The sequence below is a fragment of the Tauraco erythrolophus genome, chromosome 3 (genome assembly GCF_009769465.1).
Source record: "Tauraco erythrolophus isolate bTauEry1 chromosome 3, bTauEry1.pri, whole genome shotgun sequence".
Taxonomy (NCBI): Eukaryota; Metazoa; Chordata; class Aves; order Musophagiformes; family Musophagidae; genus Tauraco; species Tauraco erythrolophus.
Genome location: NC_141467.1, coordinates 56047433 through 56072744, shown reverse-complemented (window position 1 = coordinate 56072744; position 25312 = coordinate 56047433). Strand labels below are relative to the sequence as shown.

The window sequence follows — 25312 nt, the reverse complement described above, 5'->3', positions numbered from 1 at the left end:
AGGTTAACAAAGTGAACTTTTACTATGAAATCTAAAGCTGTTGATTAGTCAGAAACTTAAGTTCTTACTGTTTATGGAAATTTTAATTTACATATCTAAATTTTCATGCTTAATGTCAGCTTCTATTCCACTGGCTCGCTAACTACTGCTGTAGTTGAGTAAGAAAGGGATTGAGGAGAACAGCAATGGAGTAATGTCGATAACCAGCATCATTAGCTGTGAACACCACCTGGAAAAAAGGAAAAACAAATACAAGACAAATGAGAAGTGATCTCTGGATATGAGCCTAGATTGAACCATTTTGATGATTTATCTAACCTCCCACAAAACTTTGGAAATATCTTCTCTTGTGGTCATTTGATCACTGTGATCTGTGACTGCCTGTCACACACAGTTTTCCACTGGTTAAATATCCTTTTGTTAAAAGCATACATGTCACTTTTATTTAAAATTTTATCAACTATATTACGCAAATTGAGGTTTCCTTGTTTATACTTGTAAATGTCAATGAAATTTTTTTCCTTATCGAAGATCTACTTTGAACCTCATTGATTATTAAAAAAAAAAAAGCATTCTTTCAAGTATTTTAATATTTTCGTTGATCTTATGAAGTCTCGAACTTTGAGCAACAGAGTTAAATGTAGTGCTACAGTAACTGTCATCAGGCCAAAATAAGAAGCAATGAGTTTCTTTAATCCTACTTAACATATCTAGTAGATATGCATTAGTCCTTTGGCCACAATGTGAAATGACCTTATGTATAAATGATTCACAACAGCCCTTTTAACACCTCTCCCATCAGCTCATGTCCCGTCCTTTGATTTCTTCCTCTACATAGTAGATTATTTTGTTTTGTGAGACGATGGATGTCAACTTTTAAAATAGACACAGTTTAGTAACATTCTGTGATGCATAGCTTGTGCTTTTTTCAACATTAATTAAAAAGGTTCATATGAAACAATTAGTTAACTGAGCAAAACATCCCTACTGAGGCTTATTTTTAGGAAATAAGGCTCTTGCACTCTGGATTAAATTCATTTCTAGTCTGGAATATAAATGTAAACATTATCTTGACGTATAATTACTTGCAAGTTGTAAATCTTTCATCTTACTTCTTTTATTTCAGTTATCACAGAAGGCAAGACTATCCAGCGTTACCCTTCATTATTGTCTAGAATAAGAATGTCATCTCTTACCCATTTCAGGGAGGCAGAAACAAAATTTAACCCAGGTGTTTGCCACCTTTTCTCCAAGGAGCTGAGGAATGGCTGTTTGAGCAGCAGTTGCAAACTGTACAGCTGTGCTCACTGATCTGTCACAGTCCTACAAACAACTCGTACAGGACTGCTGCTGCTACTGAAAGATCATGCGAAAGGGCTGATTTGTGGAGGGGCAGGGGGCAGCTGGCCTCAGTTGGTACCTTGTTTGGACCGCCTTCATCTAAGCAATTTAACTGTCCCATGCTAACTAAAAAGGCTTGTTACACTTCTTGTTGTAAACTGAGGATCCAAGCATGCAGAACACAGTCCATACTTCCATTATCTTTAAGAATCTAAATTATAAACCTTGTCTGCAGCCGTACAAACACTGGATCCTGAAGGCAGAGAAGTCCTTTTCTCAGGAGACTTAACAGAGTACTCCACCTGTTATTCTCCCTTAGGTGTCTAGAAATAGTCACAGAAAGAATCGCAGGCTTAAGTAGAGGCAGAAGGATGGAAAACCTCTTCCTAAGTAATGCATCTAAGAACTTATTGAGAGTTACGGGGAAGTTGTAACTGTATTCTCTCTTGAGCGTGTTGTTGCAAAGCTTTGAGACTGGATTTAAAGTGCTAATGCAAAAATATTTTAAAGTGAAAAGTTCAACATGTGCAATTAGTAATTGAAGCTAGACACGTACAGTATGTTTATTCTTTGCAGCTGAAGTACAGGAGAAAATGAATACTCACATCAGCATGGTGGTGGAAGGGATTCAAGCCCAGTCTTTTCCAATAAGAGGCTGTGTCAAGCTCAATCTGTATATCCCTGTTACAAATTGGTCTTTAGTTGTGAGCTCATGGAGCTCTCCATTGTCATTGGTTTGTCTGTGTGATGACAGAACAATGCACTTTTATATAGTTTAAAAGCCTGAGAAAAATTGCAGTTCTTAACAGTTGAACTTGAGCGATGTTGTGTAGCTTAAGTAATATGATGAATACTTCTATTGATCTGGAATGGCTTATGTCCATCTGTATTATGGATGCTTCAGAGCTTATCTTGGCATTTGCTACTTCCACGATCGCCACAGCAGATGGCTGCCTGCCATGTCACTACTCTGCGTGGTTTGGGGGTGAGCCAAAAACTGGTGTTATTGTTCATAGGCTCTTGTCAGAGTCTTGGAGTTAGTTAAATGAACCCACTCAGAGGGAATACTTCACCACTGCTGTAAGCCATGTGGAAGCTCTATGATGCACTTACTGTGCAAGTAGGGTCATCTCTCTTGATTTTTCCATAGTTTTCTTTCTTATTTAAATGTATTGGGTTGTTTTATTAGTATAAATATTTTTTTTAAAGTTGGCTGTTTGAAATTTGAGATCTGCTATTTGAAATGACCGTAGGTCAGCCAACAGTGTAGCCTTATGGAATTTTGTGTTGTCTGTATCGATCAGTTGGTTTTCCATCCTCAACAAACAGATAGTTTTGTTTGATTTGAAGATGCTATCAGTGCTATCCAAGGTCGTAGTACCGGCTTGAAACTCTACACCTTTGAACACCAACCAATACAGGGCTCCAGATCGATATGGAATGCTGTCTCTCAAACATGTCTCTTAGTTGAAACCCATTTCTGTGAAATTAATTATGTATACTAGGTTTTTGATTGGGTAGGTTATCCGTGAATAACAGTGCTGCTAGTGCTTGGTTTTAGTTGTCACACACCACTGTTTTCAGTTCTAGCTGGCAAATCTTTTTCTGAACACATTTTATTCAAGTTGCACACAGAGAAAAGTAAAGAATTGAATGTTTTTTATGTCATTGTCCAATGCATTACTTAGGATTTGTGCTTTAATATCGCTTATAACTACGAAGTCACAGAACACTCTTTGTATCTTACAAGATGCTCTGTAGTCAGTTAACAGATTTTTTTAATCTGTTCAAATGTCTCTTATTTTCTCCTTTGTCATAGATTGATCGTTATTAAATAACTTCATTCTCTAATAAGCTTTCTCAGCTAAACCCAAGCATATCTTTTACTGAGAACAGTTATTTCAGAATCTCTTGCTAACGTTCAATTTTTTACAAATTAACAAGACTGGAGAGATTGATTTAGTATTATCATGACTTTTGCATACCTCATCTTAAGGTTCCTTTTTTTCAAATGCTAAGTGTGTTTTTACAGCTTCAGTCAACATCCAGCTGTTCAGCCAAGTATCTTTATGTAAAGCCTCTAAGCTCAGATTTGAAGATAAGTATGAACACCCTCTTAATGGAAAATTTCACGCATTTCCAGTGACAGAATATGTGTGAAGCTATGTTCTCGCTTGAGGGGTAGGAAGCAATTAAAGTAGGACAACGTGAATAGATTGTTCTTCTCGACCTTGTACAAATATGTGTGGCCTTCACTGTAGCTACATTTTTCAAGCATGCATGTGTGAGCACTGTTTCTTCTGCTAGCCCGCTCCTCCACAACCCCAAAGACCACTTACATACAGTTTCTCATGGACTTTCTACAAATGCATTTGGGTCTGGGATCCTACTATTGAAATTCCTGCACTTTGTCAGCTTTAGCCCTTAGGAGCCCTATCTCACTTTTTTAGGTAGAATAGACTGTTAACAGACTTGGAAGGGTCTCAGGTGAGACTTTGCAACTGTCTTGAGGAGGTAAGCATGGAAGTGGGATGTTGCTTGTTGAATAAAGAACGTTCATTTTGTGTACCGCTAAGAATTTTTTCAATTTTGTATACTTTGAGTAAAACTGCTTTTGAGATTTTATAATGTTAATACATACTGAAATTGAGGGCAATTTCAAAAAAAGTCATCTACATTTGAAATTTTACAATTATACTTTTTTTAAAAGGCATGGCAATGTTTAAATATCTAGCAGATTCTTTTTCTTATTTTAGATATAGTTGCTTCTCTGTGGAGGAGAATGTTGAGAAAGCTTTATCCCCAATTTTTTCCTTTTGGTTGATTCCTTTTTCTTGAAGCAAAGAAGGCTGTCAAATATGATGTGGTATGTTTTCAGAACGATTCCATGTTTTCTTTTTAATGCCATGGTGGTGTATGAAATGAAAATTCATTTAAAAAGAAGGAAAATAACCAATAAAGGTAGAATTCTCAACCAGCGTTTGACTTTCAAACAATAAAAGAGTCTGCCTGATTCTTCTGGTAACAATGCAGCAGTTCATTGCTGGGTACTAAAAAGTAATATAATCCTGTGTGATGAAATTGAAGAGGAGCGATGATTGAATTAAAGGATAGTTTAAATATTTTCTTGTGCTCACAATAATTATAAAGCATTATAAAACCATTTGGTAGTTGAAACTGTAATACAGTTAAAAGACTCTGCAGCAAATTCATTCAATAGTATGTTATCTTTCCTCTGAGTAAAAAAGACATCGTATGTTAGAGAATGTGAAACTGTTTTTTCAACTATTTAACCTCTTGCCATTGCCTTTCTCGTCTTTCATTCATTATTTTGATATGACTTACTTTGAATTTAACAGTTCCCAAGATCCATCTGCAGCTTCTTTATATAACTTAACTGGAATGTTTGCAGCTGGACTTCCTCATACTGAATCCAGAATTTTTATAGAAAGAGGATGTTTGGAGTCAGCAGAGTCCTTCAGATAGGAGAGAAAATTTTTATGTTGTAAGAAAGGTAAGCAATGGTGCATAATAAAGCAGTAAGGAATATTATTCTGTGGAGCTATAGAGTATACCATATTTTCCTCAACAAGATCACTGTGTACTGCAGAAATGTCTCCTGAAGCTTTCTAGGGGCTGGATATGGTGGAACCAGGGAGGCAGATGTCAGGAGCTGTCAGGAGGAGCATAGCCATGTGCACTGGAGAGGCACTGTGGCTGTGTGTGAGAACACGTTTCCGTTTTCTCTTTGGCATGGCTTAGCTACACATCATCTCCAGCATGAAGTTCTAACTAAATTGTGACCTCAACAGGAAATAATTAAATCATCAAAGGTAGTAGGAATATGTAAGAAGCTGGCAACTTTTCCTCTGTGTTTTGGAGTGGCAATTCGAGCACAGCTTTCTAGTTTTGAGAGCCTCTGATGTCTTGTTGCCATAGAGTTATCTTAATTCTGCTGTAAACTTGATAAGCACCACATATGGACTGTCTCCTAACACCATATTGGATCAGATTCGTCAGCCCCTGGCAGCTATGCAGGGATAGGAAAGAAAAATCTTCCTTCAAAGATGGAATGGCTGTAGTTTCACTCCCAACATGTTCATCACAAGCAGTGGTTATGCCCTCATGTTTTACCTATTCAAAGATAGAGTTGAATCAGGGCTTTGACCTTCCGTTACCTAATTCTGTAGATGAAAAGTGAGAAAATAGAGCTTTGTGGAAGGTGCTAGTCAGGGTTAATCTCAAAATAGAAATCATTGATCTCCATTTAGTCATTACGAAATAATTGTGACCGAGATGGTAAAAACTAAAAGCCCGCTCTTACATCTCCTTTTACAACCTGGGACATACTGAACATCCTGTCAGCCTTCAACCCTGCCCTGTATCAGACCAATGTATCACCATGTATCTGTACTACCTGTATGCCCTGACTCCTCAGGCTCCCCTTCTGGAATGCAGAGGCTCCTTGCTAGTGTTTCTTTTGAGGCATTGGCAAGAGGGACTCTAGTGCCACCACCTATTTTCCTGGCTTTTACATCCTGGGAGCTCAATGAAAGTCCGCTTCCTCACAAAGGTTGGTCAGGTATTCATGTTCCTAAAGAGCAGAGCTTGAGAGGAAGAATGAATAGGGAGAGGGAGAGAGACAAGGCTGTTCTAGGAGGAATTCAGGCTGAAGCGTCTGTGTCTCTAGCTTGCTTTGCTGCAATAAATGAGCGCTCTGCAAGTGGGATCATGGTTTTGGCTCTGTTCTTTGCTTGCATCAGTGAGTGTCAAGATCTCTTCTTGCTTGCATGGGATAGAGCTGTAGTGGGTACAGCAGTAAGGGAGAGGACTACAGAAGGCAGTTCCCCAGCATGGATCTCACGACAGGAAACGAAATCCCTCATGACAAGAGCTTGTTCATTGTGTTGTAAGGCTTTCAACAAGCCCTAGACTTTTGTGTAGTGAATGTGATACTTTTTTCCTTTCTTGTCTTACATTGTTTTTCATGGAGTCACTGAGTCTAATGACAAGTGCTGCTTCTCTAACCATAAAGCCTTCTCACAAATCACTACAGAAGGAGGAAGAAGGACCAGAAAAAGCAGTAGGAAAGACCTACAGTCAATACATACCATAAAATCAAAGTAATTGCAATAAAATTGAATATTCAATTTTTCATTTACAGTAACCGAAGTATTAAAAAAAAAAGATGGAACTACATCAGTATGAAGGACCTCAATCTTGAGACACTTACCAGTGGTGCAGCTTCGGAGAAAAATGCCAGGCCAGCTAAGAAAACAAGAAATACGGAATGAAAAGCCATTTTGCCTACCACTAAGTCTCAGTGTCAGCAAGTAGAAACTGTGGGATCTGTGATTTTTATATGAAGACCTCTAAACTGAGGCTACTTATCAGAAAACCCATATGACTTTCAACATGCCAATTCATACTATTTACTTGGTAAACAATGAGAAAATAAGTAACCCATACAAACGTGAACCTTGTCTGCAAAAATAAGTATTTTCTCTCATTACCTGTGGAAATATTGTGAATATTGCCTAGCTCAGCTGCAGTGATTTATTCTCTTGGAAACATTGTCTGTTCTATTTTTCTCTTTTTGTTGAGGAATAGTCCTGTATAGATCTCATATAGTTGAGAGAAATACAAATTCTTGTCAACTCGACAATTTCAGTTTCAGTGAGAAGTTCTCTGTAGTTATGGCTATTTATCCATTAAGAGATTTGTCTCTCTGGTGGCCTTCTCCCCACCACTGAGAAAGATAAATAAACAATGTGTGGGTTATCTAGTAATCTTATGCGTTCCCCTGGAGGAAAAATACGTTACCTTTGGTTTCCAGCATGATAACCAAATATCTACATGCCCATTTCTGAAGAACAGCTAAACTGTCCCATCACTTGTCCTTTAGATTGAATACAAGTTCAGGACTTTCCTTGTGCAGGAAAGTCCTTTCAGGTCCCACCAGAAGCATCTGCTTCATTTTAGGGAAATGTTACTTCTTGAAATTAAACTTTGTCTTTCTGGTCTTTGGTTAGACACATATCCGTACAATATCTTACTAGTTTTATCCTGTCATCAGATGGATGACTATGTACAAAGTAGTTTTTTGATTGGTTGCTTTTTGTTTGGTTTGGGAGTGTTGGTTTGTTGGGGTTTTTTTGTGGTTTTTTTTTGTTTTTTTTTTTTTTAATTACTACACCTTTATGAACATATTCATGTCTTATTTTGAGGGCTGGACATAGCACACTGAAAATCAAATCTACTGGTTTTCAAGATCCAGGAATAGCAGGATCCCGCAAAATCCGCATGCTTAAAGATGGGTGCTGTTTTGAAACTATTTGCGCTGCTTACAAGAGTTGTGTAATTATGGTAGTGTCCAGAAATCAGGGAAAAAAGTAACCAACTAGTGAAACGTTAAAGGCAAGCTTTTGTAACTTGTGAATTCGCTTGGTATGCAGTCAGCCCAGCAGGCTCTGGGTTCAGAGATAAACTCCAAGGTCAGGGGCAGATGAGTGCTCATGGTTTCTGAATGGCTCGGTTTCAGTAACTGTCTCTGTAGTTTCTGTAATCCTGTTAGAAAAACAATTCCTCTGCTTCAGGATATTTTAAATACAATAGGCCATCAGTCTACAGAAATCACTGTTAAAACCCTCTAAGTCTTCGCTCTGTTTATCAACAACCTCATTTGAATCACAGTCACTCTACAGCTCACTATTTCCGGTTTCTAAAAATATGAAGAGAATATTTTTTTTAATGATGGCTAGAGATTTCACTTCTTAGAGATTTAGTTGGAATGCACCTGAATAAGGTAGCCAGCTGGGTTAAACATCAACGTTGTTAAAAATGGTGCTAATTGAAATTGCTTCACAGCTTCCTAGACTGATTGAGCAGCAAACTTTCCTCTTGAAACAGCAGTGTTGAGGTTTACCTGAAGTTTTAAGTAAAGGTACACAGATTTTTAACTCTTTCTGCTCCCTGAATATATATATTCCAACAGTGTTTCCACATTGTTTGTTCTGCGGCTAGCTATTCAGAATGTCTTTTGTTTACTCTGTGACCTAGTTGATAGTGAGACCACCTCTTCTGTGTGCAAATTATAAGTAGCATGGATGACTTTCTTATTTTGAGTACATGTGTTTGATCAGATTTTTTAAGGCAGCACAACTCTATAACTTTCTTATATTGAGCCAATGCCTTTGGTGAGACTTTAAGGTAATGGAGGAAGATAACAGAACCAAATCAAGCGCTGTGCCATGCATGTTTTCCAGATGTCCTTTGCACTTGAACACAAATCATGACACCTTAGAACACAATAAAACTTCACTGATAGAATCTAAACTGTTTTAAAGAAGTAGCATTTTATTGACTTGTCTGAAGTTTGCCAGATTACAAAATGGAAAAAAACCCTAATGTAGCAAAAAGTTATGCATTAGCAGTAGGAAAAACCTTCCTTCTAAAAGCCTATGATAGTTCTAGCAGAGAAAGGTATCTGTGTAACAACAGAATGTGTTTATTCGTGGGCATCAGTGACAACAGCAGTGGTTGAATAAGAGTAAGGACTGACGAGAGCCGCAATGGTATAGTGGCGGTGACCAGAATCAGTAGTACTGAACACCACCTGGAAAAGAGAAAACTTGTGATCACGATGAAAACATACATTCAAAACTACTTTATTAAGAATTAGGAAGTGTGCTCCATTTCCTCTGCAGCCTATTTTACTGGTTCTCTTCATTTAATGATTTTACCCTTCTGAAGGGTAACACTCCCTATTACTTTGTGGTGTTAGCTGAAAACTGAGAAATTTGTGAGATTTGGACCCAGGTTCACAAAGAGCCTCAGCTGTGGTGAAGCTACATGGAGATATCTATCACCTGAGTGAGGCACGCATGTTTCTGATTTGTGATGTGGAATGGGAGGATGAGGGGGAGGTATCTCAGGCAACCAACAAGACAGACAAGAGAGGTGAAATCCCATCTAGTGAACTTAAATACGTCTGTGTGAGGTATCCAAGCAAGGTAGGCAGTTGGAGCCCAAAGCAGCTTTCTGTACTTCAGTGCCTCTCTCCTGTTTTTAACACAGCTGGTGATGGGTCAGTTCTTGCATGAAGGTCTGAGTGGCTAGACTTGCCAAAACAGGGAGAGATTCATGTCCTAAGATATATCAAATATATATCCTAATATCTTAGGATATATCCTAAGATATATCAAATTTGCTGTTCTCTATATCAGTCCCTTGGGACACCCGCTTCCCAGGAAAGTGTTGTCACCTAGGTTAAGCCTCCTCTTTCTTTCACTCTCTTTAGCCTAATATATGATCTCTTTTCTGAACCATGACATACTTTCTACAACAGGACTACGGACTTCCCTCCTACATCCTAGTTCTTCCAAAGTCTAAGCTGCTGGGACATGAGGACTGTAGGCTTCAGTTACCTTGTACACAGACAGTCATTGAACTCTGCCCACTTCCCAGGCTAATTTGTTGACCCGTAGGCTATTGCGTCAAAGAAAAGCATCCTCAACAACCTAGCCGGAACAGTCTCAACCAGGTGCTTTTAAGCACCTTTTGAGATAAAGCCCTTCTGTAGACCCCAGCAACTTTCAGACATCCAAATGGTTAGGGAATATTTTTTTAGGATTGTTTATTTGGCCTAAATGACCCAAGCTGCACCTCAGACTTTTATGGACCTCAGAGATTTTAGTCTTCCACAGACCTTCATAGAGTTGTGATTTAAAATGTTCTAGAATGCAACCTGTAGCTGTTCCAGACCACTTTAATTTGGAGAAACTTAATGACAGGTTAAGCTTGAGGAATTTAAACAAAATTTTTGAAAGTGGCAAGCAAATTTGATAGAATAGAACTCAATAAATACATGTTGGGCTGAGCGCAAAGGAAGGCACAAGACAATTATATTGCTGGCTTGCTTACGAGATTTAGGTATTGATGAAACAGCCTACTTTTCCATTCTCACTATGGTTACTTCTTTACATTTTATGCTTTTTTTTTCACCCTAATGCATATTTAAGTACTGAGCATCATTTTTAAAAAAAATGCACATCAGAAAGAATTGTCTTTTCCTGTAATTAAAGGTCATACTAGAATTCAAGGATTTTCAGGTGAATTATATGGGGGAAATCCCTCCGAATAAAGAATATGTTATTTCCTATAATATAAGGATTTCCAAATCCCTATATTTCTTCAGCAACAATAAAAGCAGTCTTTTTTTTTTCTTTCTTTCTTGGTTGGTTGGTTGGTTGTGGTTGTTGTTCGTTTTTTTTTTTTTTATTTATTTTGTTTTGCTTGTTTATATTTTAAACACTATGGACTTTTGAATAATGTAGCTCTTTTTGAACAAAAATCCCCACTGATCTGAATGGGCACAAGTCCACTTTGGAAGAGCTGTGCCAGTATTTGCAGGGAAGTTGGCTACGTCCTTTGGCTTAGCCTGCTACATACTGCCTTTATTTACCCAATCTCATGTGGCAGTGAACCATTTCATTGAATGATGCTGCTTCTTCGGTATTAAAGGATTGTATTTGTTCTTTCCAGCTGACACCATTACACAGTATATAGGTTATTAGGTATATTTGCAAATACTTACATCAGCGTAGTCATGGAATGGGGAAAGGCCAAGTCCCTTCCAGTAAGAGCTGGTGTCAAACTCAACCCTGTATACTCCTTCTACAAACTGCTCTTCTGTTGTGAGCTCATGGATCTCCCCAAACTTTGTGGTTTTCCTGTAATAGTAAAATGTCTACATAAATATTTTATACTGTCATTTAGATGCTAAACAGAAACAGTCAGTGTGGAATATTAAATAGCAGAGATGCTGCACAGGCAAATTCTACATTGAATGATTTCTAATCGTCTGAAATAATTCCTTCCTATGTAATGTATGTTTCCATATTGCTGAGCCTGTCCTTGCCACCAACTCATATACGTCACAAATCAAATCTGGCTGGCTTTTATTGGTCATTTCGATTACTGCGGTAGGGATTATAGTTAAGGCCCCTCTTTTAATATCATGTTTAACTTGTACCAAGTGCTCTCCGGAACCAAATGTTAGTGGCTTAGGAAAAGGATTGTCATGATGAAAGGCAAGATGCTAAATCTCAAATTATAATTAAAGAGAGAAGAGAGATTTTAGCGGAAAAATATTTTATTCTCTGATTATTACACTGAGGCTATAAGTTTTATATCTATACACTGATGCATTTTTATATGACCTTGAGTGGCAGTATCTTGGAACAGCAATTTGGCATCACAAAATTATATTAATTTGAATTGCACTAGATGATCCTTTGAGGCCCCTTCCAATCCCTAACGTTCTATGATTCTATGAATTACAATGCCTTGGTCAAGGAGCAGGGGCCTCTTCCACTGGGTGTCATGTCAATGAGCAATAGGAATTCCGAGCTCAGAGAGATTATGTACTCAGCTCATAACAAAAAAAAGTTGTTGGTAAATGAAGTCCAGCAGGAGGAAAGAAATATAGCTGGCATTGCATCTTATTTGTTTGAAAAGAAGCAAGCTTTGATAGCTTTATTTACATACTTAGCTCCTAAACCACATTTATCTCTTTTCCCTCATTTTATTTCTGATTTTTTTTAACATTTTTTTCCTGTTGAAAATATTTATATGATATTTATAGCACTTCATAGCTACATGATGTAGTTGAAGGAAAAATGAAAAAAGCCTTGACTTGAAGAACTAGTGGAACTTGCCTGTCTTACAACAAGGAGTGGTTGTCTAGGCACAAACCAGAAAATCTTGAGGAGGAAGAGAGGGAGAGAAGAAAGCTGTGACATGCTGCTTATCAGAGATGGAATCGGTTGTGCTGTCACAGCTTTTCTTTCTTAGCTGCTGCCTCCTCCTTCATCTTAATTATCATCTTTGGTTGATGGTGGTGAATGAAAAAACTCTGAATGACAGAGCATTTGCCTAAATTAAGAAGTAACAGAATTGAAAATCCCATGCTAATTCTCAGGTTTTCTTATATTTCAAGTTTATTAGTTTGAAGACTGACAAATGTCTCCCTGGTCCCATACAAGTGAAATCAACTATATCCAGGATAGACCAAATCTGCAGAGAACCCAAGCCCTATTTGAAACATGGCTCACAGGCAATATGTGAAGTGTACACATCTGTTTTCTTTCGATTTAATTAGTACTTCCTGGCTTAAGCTATACTGTCTTAATAAAAGACAATAAGTAAAAGGAGGAAGAATTCATTGGTGAGTGTCCTTGAAACTGTGAAACAGAATTGCTGAGATCCTGTGGAAGTGTTCAGAGTGCAAGTTAGCAATTCACATACATCTGTTTATAAGTCAAATAGTCTAGACACAAATCAATTAAAAGGAAAAATGGTGTCTGCCTCAAAATCTTTGTTCAGGTAAACAAATAGTTTGAGAAAAGTGTGGATGTAGCTTGAATTATGCTTTCCCTGATTTATGTTGACCCAGAGTTGCAGATGTTAACCACTCAGAACAGTTGGGAAACTGGAAACAAGTTCACTTGAAGACTCTCCTCCACTACGAAGAGTTAATGGCACTTTCTTAATTTTAATAATTAAGTGGTAGCCATTCAATTCAAGTGGTCTCACAAGCAAACCCTTCACCATTACTGCTGCATTGACAGCCAACAGGACAGTGTGTGATTCAGAGCCTGGATGGGATTAGGACGAGGCAGAGAATTCCCTGCATTCGGCAAAATGCTACAAGTGATTCCCTTTGAACAGCACTTGTATTTCTGTCTGTGTAGGGGAATAAGTATAGTACAGTTACTTATTCTTAATGGGATGTGGACTGCTAGCATCTACTGCAAGATGGACAATTAAGTTAAAAAAGCTGTGCTTTTCCAGCAAAAAATTGGCAAACTACTGATTGAGTTACTACAGCTCCAGCCTAGACTGCAGTCTTGATCCTCTTTTTCACTGTCCGGACCTTAGTTGTATATTGTGACAAGGTTAAATCTACACTGTCGGTGCAGTGACATTTATGAACTCTTGGGACACATACTGCACTGAGATAAACTCTGCCCTCAGAGGCAGACTGCTGGGGAAGTATCTCAAGATCATGAATTATTATTTTGAAGGGTTTTTTAAAAAAAAAGGAGAGTGGAGGGAACCACTTCAAATATGTTGCGGTTTTTCTTTTTTTTTTTTTTTTCTTTTATGATTTACAACCTAGGTCACATGAGAACTATGTTTGGTAAATGCAACTCTTGAACTATATGGTAGGACCTGGACTTCCAAAAACATGTGAGGAGTGAGAAAGTCAGAGCTAGTGGTGGGAGGAGCTAATATAGACCCAAATCACATGCTTCCCAGGTCTCTGTGCCTTAAAGCCTTCCTCAGAGTGCGTCTCAGCTTGAGTTATTCTCTTCTTGCATATTTTTGGCTAGACTAATTTTGAAATAAGCCTTTTATTAAAGTCAGCTGTTGCTATGCTAACTTCCTGCCTGTTAAATACTATTACTCCAATAGTTGCTAGGTGCATTTGCTGAATTCCTTAAAATGTGTTAGCTAAATAAAAACAAACAAAAAGGTACAAAAATAACTTTTATAGACATTTGTACAAAATGTAACTTTTCCCTATGTATCTGCTAGGGAAATATCAAAATATTTCCTTAAACTTAAAAATATTATTAACCTGACCAGAGTAGTTACAGATGGTGTTCCTTGATTGCATTCACATTTTCATCTTGTTTAACACAGAGAAACTCTTGTTTTCCCACATGAAAAGAATTGCCACCACACGTGATAAACCAGTTCAAGGAAGTGTCATCAGCTAAAGTCAATGGTATGACTGAAAGCAGCCTTGGTTAACATGCAAGACAAGGGAAAGGTCAAATCTTTACCTGCAATAAAAATTGTGGTTTAATTGTACTCCACTGCCTTCCCCCAGCAAAATGTGTCTCACTTGCCTAAGGTTAATCTTAATTTATATTTAAGAAATGATTTGATTTTCTCAGGTGTGTACTGACCTAAAGTGTCAACAGAGCTTGGCTAAGAAGAGCTATGGGATTTGTCTCCTTGGGCTTGTTGAGAGCAGCATTGTAAACAGAACAAGAAAACACTGTTAAGCTCCAAAAGCATAAGCCCCCTTGAAAATGTGTTATTTTTTTATAGGGTTTCTCTGTTCATTAAAGTATATAAATCCATTCTGAGTCATTTGTTCCTAGATTAACACTCATTCTTTGGGAGTGGAGGTGTTTGTTTCTCTTCCAGTCTCCTAATCTGTTGTGTTCTTTTTCAGTGGGGAAAAATATTTTTTGTTTAGAGTTTTATAAAAAGAAACCCTCAGATGGAAAGAAAGGTATCTCTCTCCTTGTAGTCTTCTCCTCAATTTCTTCCTGTAGCTTTTATGTAAATTGTGCTATAAATATCCTAGCAAAAGACAGTTAGATGCTCTGGTGGCTCCTGTCCTTGCTTGTGCTTGTCATTTTGTGCCTGAATCACCTGCTGTTACTAGAGATTTCTCTTGACTTATTTAAAAATCTGATTCGATGACTTGTTACAATGAAACTTAAATTCCTGAATACCTCACCTATTCGAATTTTAGTAAACTGTATTCCTTTGTTACCCCTACTTTTCCCACAGACTGAAAATAATAGTAGTATTGCCTGCCCCTCAGTGATGTTCTGAGGATGCTTTGTAAGTATTAAGCTGTTATTCTAGCAAAAGCCATGCAAATCTATATAAATGACTACAAAGATATGCTGAGATTGTGCTTCTGTGTTGTGTTACAATGGGACTCTTTTAAACTTTCTGGTCAAGGAGTTTCTTCTAACCAGCACATTTGTTACACAGGAGAAGGCAGCTAAAGCACTTATTTGTATATGACTGCTGCAATTAAAGCTCTATATCCATCGCACATGAAGATACTAGGCTACTCTGGATAACCTACAAAATTCTGGTAAATAGGCTTTATTTTTTTTTTCTTTTTATATAAAGGAAAGATAGTACTGAAGCTAGGAGAAAAATTAATAATTAAACCTATTCCCTTACAAAGAGAAGATGAGCATCTCAACATATTTTTGCAATTAGCAGGTATTTCAGTCATGAGTAAGTTCCATTTGAATCTGATGGATTTTAGACCAGAATTCATGTGCTTTTAACAGTGATAGTGTGACACATGTTAGAAAACATATCGCACTTTTGATCAAAGCTCCATTCCCTGTATTTCTCAACAGTTTGCCTGAGGCATCTTGAAAATAGCTCCATATGACCACATAACTTACCCAGAAGCAAACTCCTCCCAGTGTCCATCTGCAGCCTTTCTAAAGACTTTAACGGCTACGTCAACTGCAGGCCTTCCTCTGACTGCATCCAGCACTTTCACCATGAGAGGGCATTTGGAATCAAGAGAGCCATGGGAGTCCTTGGGGAAAGCAGGAGAGGTTTTATAGGAGCTGTTCACCAGCCCTGCAAAAACCTTCTTTCAAAGAAATAATAGATTCATATTGCAGAATTAACTTTAACTTAAAAGCAAGTTCTTTGCCAAATGGTATTCAAAGCTAGTTCGCAAACATCTGTTTCTTAAATCAGAGTATCTTAGAGCTTTATACTGATATCTTTATTATACACACACATACAAACAGATTGCTTGATAAATATTTTGAGTTGCGTATGACCCTGGGAAAATGTTATAAAGTATACTTTTTTATGAGATCACAAATAAGAAAATTGTTAATTATTATAAGCACAGGCAGAATATGTTAGCCTAGGAAACCAACAGAGAAATAGCTATGACATCCCCAGGGCTGAAAGAATACTTGTTTCTTAAGCTTCATTACACTCTAAGGAATCCTTAGTCATACTTCAAAAATATTTTTTTAGTGCTTTAGAGAAGCACTTGTTTGGTGCAGAAGGTAAAGCTAGCTCTATATTGAAGATTTGGGATGTGAGTCATGAACTGACAGAAACAGAAAGAAAGAAAAGGTTGCACTTCCTACATCTCTGACCTTTCATAATATCCTGAAATGGGTAAATGGCAAAAAAAGAAGTTTTAAGAATTCTGAAGCAGCCACTTAACAATGGTAATAAAATAACATACCAGCAAAGCCTAATGGTTACAGAATTTCATGGATGAGGAGGATGCTAGTCATCTAGAAAATCTAGATTATCATTCTTGTAATGATTGAGTTTGAATAAATAGAGACTCACCGTTGGTCCAGCTTCAGAGAAAAATACCAGTCCGGCTAAGAAAACAATGAGCACAGAGTGAAAGGCCATTCTGCTTGCTGTTAGTGAGCCTTGGTGCTAGGAGCTGAGAGGATTTGGGATTTTTATACCCAATCCTACAACAAAACAGGCTGCTTATTGGGTGCCCATATGACTCCAAATCTGCTGATTCTGATTATTTGCTTAGTAAACAGTCCAATCCTAGAGTCAGTCCATGAATAGCACTGCCATTGCAGTCAATGGAAGGATCAGTAGAGCAAACAGAATAAGTAATGGACACAAACATGACCCTTGCCTGGGGAGATTAGACTCTTAGAAAGCCCTCCACAGAATAATTGAAATGACCTTTGTTTGCCCAGAAGTCCAACTAGTTCTAAGAGATCTTCTTTACTTTGCCTTCGGGTTGTGCACAGTAATGCTCCAATGCTTTCTCTGCACCTGCTCCCTGTTTTTTCTCAATGTATTCAATGCTTTATGAAGAAGAGTTACCACATATAGGTACAGACTCAGTATGGGTGATGGAGTTTGTTCATAGAATCATAGAATGGTTAGGGTTGGAAGGGACCTCAAAGATCATCTAGTTCCAACCCTCCTGCCATGGGCAGGGAAACCCTCCACTACACCAGGTTGCCCAAAGCCTCATCCAACCTGGCCTTGAACACTTCCAGGGATGGGGCAAATTGTCTGGCTCAAGCAGTGCTAATGGTCCATGCTGGGAGACAGGTTCCCAAGCAGTTCCCTTTCTTGTTTAAAAGGAGCAATGTTTCTTTTTGAAACCTAATCAAGATAGGATCTGACAACATGCTGCCTCTCACCAAAAGTTCCTAAGAATTCATCTTGCCTCATCTTTAGGTAGATATTGAGGTTTCCTCTTAGTCACTGGGAAGAGACCTGGAGACATCTGTCCTCTTAGGAAGATAAAGGTCTAAGACAATTGAAATAAGTCCTCTCTTGCTCCATGTACCTCACAAAGAGCCAAGGCATCTAGCATAGACTGGTAGCTTAAGATAACATCTAGCTAATGTTCTTGTTGCCAAACTCCTGTTACCCTGGAAAAGGTACTGTTATGCTCTGAAATATACATTTAGGTAAGAGGTTTTTTGGGTGTGAACTAAGCTCCAACCTAAGCTGGAAGGGAGAAGATGTCAGTTGGGGGAGTAGGGATGGTGTAGCTGGGTTTCTCCAGCTGCATCACATAAAAATTGCCTGTACTGCACCCTGTGCTAGTTGAGAGGGAAAGAAACAGCCCTCTTTGGCATTTGCTTTTCCCCATGTCCTAAACAACCCTGAGTCTACACTTCTGTTCTTGGGAGCTGTCGCTCTTAGTTTTTACTAATTTTCCAGTATTCTAACAAAAGCAATTTGCCTCTTAACTTGAATATGGTTATGTTGAAGGTCTTGGAGAGAAGTCATGGACAGTATTCTGCAGCCACTTTCATGCCTTCAGGCTGCTTTATGCAGTTGTTCTCTTTAGACAAAGCTGGTTTTTGAAAAAAATCTTTATTACAGTGACCTCCTGAACTGAGATCGAAGTGCCCTTTGTACTTACAGTCACGCAGGCAGTACGTAGGTAGCATTCTGCGCTTGTTTTGCATGCATGTAAAGGTCAATGCAAGGTGGCCAGCAGTAACAAATCATGCTGCAATCTAGTGTTTGTGGGATGTGTTCAGATCTTGGAATCATAGATACTGCTCTTAGATCTGTGCATCCACAGTTTACTTCATTATTTTGCCCTCATCGTTTGTAAAGGTTTCTCTGACACAGTAAAGTTTTGTATGTCAGGAAGAGACAGTATCTGTATTCTAGTGCAAGTAGTCTGTCCTTTCATTTGCTATCAGCTGTTCTGCAAGGAAATAATGCCAAGGAGCTAATGATATTGGCACCTGCCCGCACCTGAAATTGCTCTCCTATCGGAGAATAACTTCAAAAATTAATTATTTTTCCTAAGTTTTCCTGCAAGGCAACAGTTTCTGAAAAATCAAGTCTGCAGGGATAGTACATTTCTGCTGTCCATATTATCTATTTTACTTTCCTCTTTTATAACATTGACCTTTTGGCAGCTGTTTTTTGTGAATAAGGAGCATGAAAAATTCTAACCTCGAATATGATTTTTTTTCTTGTCTTTCATATGCTGTTTTTTTTAACTCTCCCCATCTCATACACAGCCTAGATAGGGATCGTTTAACTATTAGCAGGCGCACAATTTTGAAGGGAAATAAAACTTTCTGGGTTTGTGGATCTTCATTCATACATTTTGCAGATAACAAGATTATTGCTGTAAGTTCTAAGATATGAGTGGACTTACTGAGAAGGTTGAAAAAAAAGCCTTTAGTATTTCCCTGATCTGAAAGGTCATGGAACATCTAGAATTTATATAGAATTCTATTAAAATCCTGTGTAAACCTAACTTAAAATTACTATAGCCTAGTGAAACCAATGCTAGGTAGATCTTCCTCCTTCCGTTGTCATCCTCATCCTCTTAGCACAATATACTAATGCTTTCTGTAAAATGTATGAGAGGGCTCAGAAATTTGGAATAGCTGAGAATAATGATGAGCAGAATATTTGCTGAAATAAAAAGGCATTTTTTGGAGTCAGAATAAAAGGTGAAACCAAAGAGCAGGAAAAGGCTCCTACATGGCTGGCTTTTAAATGGAGGACAGAGTGATTCTAGAGCCACCATCATCTTGATTGTGTTTGCTTGGTAGTGGTAGAGGTTTTACATTTGCATCCTACCGAATTCTCAAATTTTACAGAATTTACCAGTCTCAGTGAATTGAATTTTACTTCCTTGGAGGAGAATCCAGACAAGTGGTTGTAGGAGGCAAAAGGAGAAAGGAGATGGGTAACTGCTGGACATCCAGCAAGTGCTGATTGCGTGTTATCTGTCTATTGTTGTTAAACCTATTCTGTGCAATGGGAGTTTGAAGCTTATAAACTGAATAACTTGTCCTAGATAAAAAAAAAAAAAAGAACATGAAATGATAAGGGGCTGAGCACTGCAGGGCTGGGAAACTCTAGGCCTTCTGAAGCATTAGGGAATCTGCCATGAAACAGGGCAGCTTCCAGACACTGCTAGCAGGAAAGTGGTAGAACACAGAGCCTTATCACAGAGGGACAGCATAAAAGCCCTAATGTAAGAAAAGGGTAAATGGAGTCACTGAAAATCCCTCTGAAAATTATATTTAGGAATCCTGGTGTGGAAGAAACAGTAGGGTTATATAGCTAATACAGAGATAAGGGAAGGCTATTTGGAGTCTGGGGGACACACAACCCGGAAGAAGGGATGATCACCCAGCATACAGGATGATTATGGGGCCAGAGAAGAGAAAGGCAGAGTCTCTGGAGTGCACAGTAACCTCAGCCTCATGGAAGCCAAGAAGTATGAGACCTCCAGTTATGGAAAAATTTAGATAATCCTCAAATATGTAAATGCCTTAAGGCTTATCTGAATTCCAAATCAGTTGAAGTTCATCTCTGAAGAATTAGAATTAATGCCTATTTTTAGTGAAAGCATGTTCCCTGCTTGGAAGCATTACAGTGTTCAGGTCAGGAACAAACATGTCCTGCTAATACTCTTGTTTATGTCAGGGATTTTTCCAACTGCACTACGGTGTTTGTCTCACTCTTCCATATAGTCTCACATGCTTATGCTTGTTTTACATAGATAAGCTCCTTACTCTCTGCTTCTGTTTGATTGTATTTAGAAAGCCAACTGCTTCTGCATGACAAAATACTCAGACAGGCTGGAACATCTGACTTCGACCATATAAACCTGTAAGTTACTCCTCTGACATTGGAGTGAAAGGGGCTGGTAGATGGTAAGCCGTTCAGTGATCTGGATAGATTTCCCTAGCACTTCCCCAGGAATTAATGAATTCCTGAGCTCTTAAAAAAATCCTTCGTATAGTATAGAGTGCTGAATGTGGCACCTTCTTTCACTTTTCTGGAGTGACATTCCCTTAGGACCTATACGAAAAGACCTGAGATTTATCTCTCAAAGAAGTTTACCTGAATTTTCTCAACTAGAACTGTTTTACTTTAGGTGTCTGCTGGCTGAGTTGCTGTGGCAGAGCTCTGGCACATCAGCAAGTGCTCAGTACAGTACCTGCTGAAGTCAGTGAGAGATTTTCTGTTGATTCCACTATTTGCTTATTATGTAACATTTTCCCTCTCTGCAAAGCCAGTGATAATACTTTTCTGGTTAAAAAATGTGCTCAGGGAGGTTCATGTTTGAGCTAGAATTTCTATTTGTAAATAATTGTATTCGAAAATAGTGGTGTTTCAGGTGTGTGTGGTGTGTGCGTGTTTGTCAGCCTGCTGCCCATTTTGATTTTCTATGAGCAATGTGCCTGTATTTAGAGTTTTAATGATCATTCTCAAATTTCTTTGTTCATAGGACTAATATTGGCTATTTTAATGGGAATTAAGGAAACATTACTGATCTTAAACAGAAAAACAAGAAAATAATTCTTATCTGGTATACTACATCAAATCCCGTTAGTTAGAAAATGAGGAAGTGTAAACTGTTAACAAACAATTTAGAGGACAGATGGATTGAGTTGGGCTTCAGGTACAAAATCATAGGTTTCCATCATTTTGAGGTTATGTCCAAGGAGCATCTTGGGATATAGCCTAAAGTCAAAAAAAAAAGAGACATCTAATGGTGATTGTTGCTTTGGGGCATTTAAAATGTATGAATTCACTTGGCATCTGGTCATCTCAGCAGACTTTCGCTCTGAAGTGTTTAAACCCCAAGGTCACTGGGAACGGATCACTACAAGGTACTAATTCATTAGCTCCTGCTATAGTCCCTGTGATCCCTCTAAAACAAACTTCTGTTCTTCAAATTTTATATATATTCATGTCTTTATATATATTCATGTCTACATACTAATCCATCTATCTAGGCAAGTGACTGCAAAAAAAAAAAACCCTCAAATCAATTTATAAACAAAGCTAACTGAATAACCCTTTTGCCAGCCCTGATGCCTTAACCTTTCCTATTGCTGGAAGGTGCTTGCAACTTGGCATGAGATCAATGCTTTTAAAGGTCAATGTCTTTGTTTGCAAAATGATTAGATGGTTCAGGTTATAAATTTATGGGTTTATTCTCTACTTACAATAGGAGGTACACAGTAAATCTACAACATGATGCAAATATTTCTGAGAGCAAAAAACATTAACAGAGCCACCACTTTTGTAGGGTCTCGGCTAGGTTTTTTTGGGAGTGTATGACAATTTTTAAAGGAATCTCCATAAATTCTCAATTTATTCTCAGTGGACTGCAGACGTCAAATGAATAATTAGATTAGTAATAGAATCATAGAATCATAGAATGCTTTGGGTTAGAAGGGACCTCAAAGATGATCTAGTTCCAACCCCCCTGCCACAGGCAGGGAAACCCTCCACTACACCAGGTTGCCCAAAGCCTCATCCAGCCTGGCCTTGAACACTTCCAGGGATGGGGCATCTACAACTTCTCTGAGCAACCTGTTCCAGTGCCTCACCACCCTCAGAGTCAAGAATTTCTTCCTTAGATCCAATCTGAATCTGCCCTCTTTCAGTTTAAAGCCATTGCCCCTTGTCCTATCACTACATGCCCTTGTAAAAAGTCCGTCTCCAGCTTTCTTGCAGGCCCCCTTTAAGTACTGGAAGGCTACAATGAGATCACTCCAGAGCCTTCTCTTCTCCAGGCTGAACAGCCCCAACTCTCTTGGCCTGTCTTCATGGGAGAGGTGCTCCAGCCCTCAGATCATCTTCGTGGCCCTCCTCTGGACCCTCTCCAGTAGCTCCATGTCCTTCTTGTGTTGGGGACATCACAATTAAAATCTTCCCCTGGCTATTATGTCCATTGAAAAGATTTGTAGAGTTAAATTATAACCTTTTCTTAGGTTATATGTATATTTCCTAAAGGTCCTATGTCAGCTATTGCAGCTCTGTACTTTGTTCAGCATCTTGCTGTTCAAGATTGTAAAATGCTGAGTCTAAGGCACTTCATTCTGGTACCTGAATACAAATAGGTGTGTGGAAATGCTGTTTTTCCAGCATGCAGGGCCACCTGGGTAGTCTCTTCAAAAGCTTCTTCAAATTTGCACAGGGCCAAATTAGCCATTGGTTAATGGCTAATCATCCTATAATATCATTTAAATTACTCAATTCTTTCTTTAGTGGAGATCAGCATACAGAGATCATCACAGGGACTCATCTGGCTGCAGCTTGGATGTGAACTGTCGCTGTCACTGGAGTACCTGTGAGTGCCTTCACTCTCTGCCATGTGTCCCAAGGCTGCCCAGCCCCTATATCCTTCCTGCCAATCTGTCCTACCTTGGAATAAAATCCCCATCTGCCCTGGAATAAAATCCACTTGCCATGCTGTTGAGTGGGAAGCTACCAAGTTAGTGACAGTCACACATCTATTCCTTTCTTTTTATTAATTGAACCAGTGCCTGCTTCCTGCCAAAAGCTCTGAGGAAATGCTGTACTAATCATTTTATCTCATAAACTCTGTTCCTGTATTTACCACGGGCTTCACTGAACTTTTGTATCAGCTTCCAAGTACATTTACCAGATTCACTGGTCTGGCAAAAACAAATGTGCACTGCATGAAAATGGATCTGAAAGGAAACAACCCTGTATCTTTTGAGGGAAAGAAAGAAAAAGAAATCTCAAAAGATCAGGAACACAGCAGATTAGGACACTGATATATAACGTAATAACTTCTAGATTTTCTTTTTTTCTCTTTTTACTCTTCTTCAACTTTTAAGAAGAATGAAGTAAACTACAACATTTCAAAGAGAAAAAACTGTTGAAGAAGGGCTAGACTCTTCTATAATGCGGAACCAGCGAACAGTGTGATGCATAAAGCAGAAGAGTTAATAGCTATTGTAAACCAGCCACTGCTCTTAGACTAACTTCCCTGAGCCAGAAGCTGTTGCTGGTTATACCCATAGTAGATGTGAAACCTAACACTGTGCGCAAGGTAGGAAATACGTGGTAAAGGCATACTACAAAAATATGAGTAGCTCTGAGGTTTCTAGTGCTTCTCACCACATTGCCAGTAAATCGAGTTAGTTTTGCACTACGTGGGTCAAAAATCATGTGCACACTTTGAAAAGCTATGGGTTACATGAGTCAACAGGAGATTAACTGGCAGGCACGACGTGGTATATTGTAAGGGAAAATCTAGGTTGTGTATGTTTTCACATATGTAAGTGCACAAACTCTCCAGTATGCATTCTGTATGAAGTGCTCTTTGCCTTACATGATGGCAAACACAGATTGCTGCCTTAAATGGATGAACAAAGGCAACGTGAATACTTTTCCCTGATTAAGCTTCTGTGGTTATAACTCCCTTTATGTACTGCCAGCCAAGCTGGGAGACTAGTTCTTTTCATGTTACAGGTACATGCTCAGGTTTGTAGAGCGCGAGCTTCTGAATAGTCCAGTGCAGCACTCGCTGAGGATAAAAATAGCAGGTTTTTAGCTCACTACCTCTAAACTAGGTTCAGAACACCTCTTGTAGCACAAAAATAAAATACGTATCAGATGAAGCTACAACTTAGCTGTATATATCACTGTTGTGCTGCTGTTCTAGATCTACAATCACAGCGATTATAAAATCAGCTTTTTGCAGTTGGGGTGTGCATTTTGTCCCTGCCCTGTATCTATGTATGTTCTTCCTGGGGAGCATATAGCTACTCTTTCTTGATCTGTGTAGTGTATGGACCCACCACATACCATTGCTGAGAAACTGTTCAGTCACAGGACTGTTCAGAACTTGTTCTTCATCCAGGGATGCTTTATCAATAACAACAACGAAGCAGAGGCCTGCTGTGTGTTTAGGACAAACTCAAGCAGAACAACAGCCGCCTTATCCAGCAGACCCTGGATATATCGTGCAGTATATAGAGTCCAGGGAGTAAAACAGTTGCTGGCTTACAGCAGCCAGTCAGATCCCTGCTGCAGTTAGGAAAAAAGATGTATACCTTCACTCAAGTGAGAGAGGTAGGAACTTTGAGTTCCTGACTCCAACAGCTTCTTTTACAAACCTGGAGACTACATAGTGATTTTAATTATTGTGTAAAAAACACCGTGGAAGTGGAGTGCTCCACAGTGCTAGGGTGAGCATGGAGCTATGGGGGAATTATTCTCACTGCTCACTGTCATGAGATGTGGAGGTCTCAGGCACCGTTCTATGAAGTTTCATTTTCCTTGCTCACATCAATTCAAGCTAGTAGCAGAGCTGTCCAAAGGATCACTTGTTGCTGGATGTTTGTCCACTGAATGCTACATACCAATGACTTAATTTCAACATAAGCCCACAGGTCTTTCCTGTTCAGGCAATTAGTCTAAACCCTTCTTCTTGCTTGGCTCTAAAATCTATAAATCCTATAATGCAGATTATGGTGTAGAATGTAGCAGTAAAACATGCCTAGGTTGTGTTTTACTTTTTGGGACATTTTTTCCTCCAGAGGTTGAGTTTGGGTTTTTCAAATCTCTGAGGAATTCAGTGTTGCTTGACTAAAGTATCCCAAGAAAACCTGGAGTCCTTATAGTATGAAACATGATTGTTGTACTGGCCCTTCTAAAAGTGATTCCCAGACCAGAGCTCACAGACCACTCCTGCTCCTCATCTCTCCAATATTTGTGCAGAGCTGAGCTGGGGGCTGCATGAGGCCTTTTGCCTAAAGGCATTTGCCAGGTAGTGCCCTCCCTGTTTGTAGGGCAGCACTACCTACGGTCCCTTCACTACAACCCGACACAGGGCATAACATCCCATGTCTTCCTGAAA

The 25312-nt window shown here is 38.8% G+C and overlaps 2 protein-coding genes across 2 annotated transcripts; both read right to left on the bottom strand.

Annotated features, from left to right (window-relative positions):
- Positions 1 to 122: 122 nt before the first annotated feature.
- LOC104383497 (transthyretin-like) lies at positions 123 to 6643 on the bottom strand. The gene is given in 6 exon segments (XM_009991679.2): positions 123 to 166; positions 169 to 229; positions 1947 to 2014; positions 2017 to 2081; positions 4687 to 4817; positions 6575 to 6643. Coding segments are annotated over 6 exon segments (438 nt in total).
- A 2205-nt stretch (positions 6644 to 8848) lies between these two features.
- On the bottom strand, positions 8849 to 16569 carry LOC104383496 (transthyretin). The gene is made up of 4 exons (XM_009991678.2): positions 16501 to 16569; positions 15576 to 15715; positions 10937 to 11072; positions 8849 to 8956 (listed from the first exon to the last, which is right to left on the bottom strand). Exons 1-4 carry the CDS (start codon positions 16567 to 16569, stop codon positions 8849 to 8851), a joined length of 453 nt encoding a protein of 150 aa, XP_009989980.1.
- Between the last annotated feature and the right edge of the window lie 8743 nt (positions 16570 to 25312).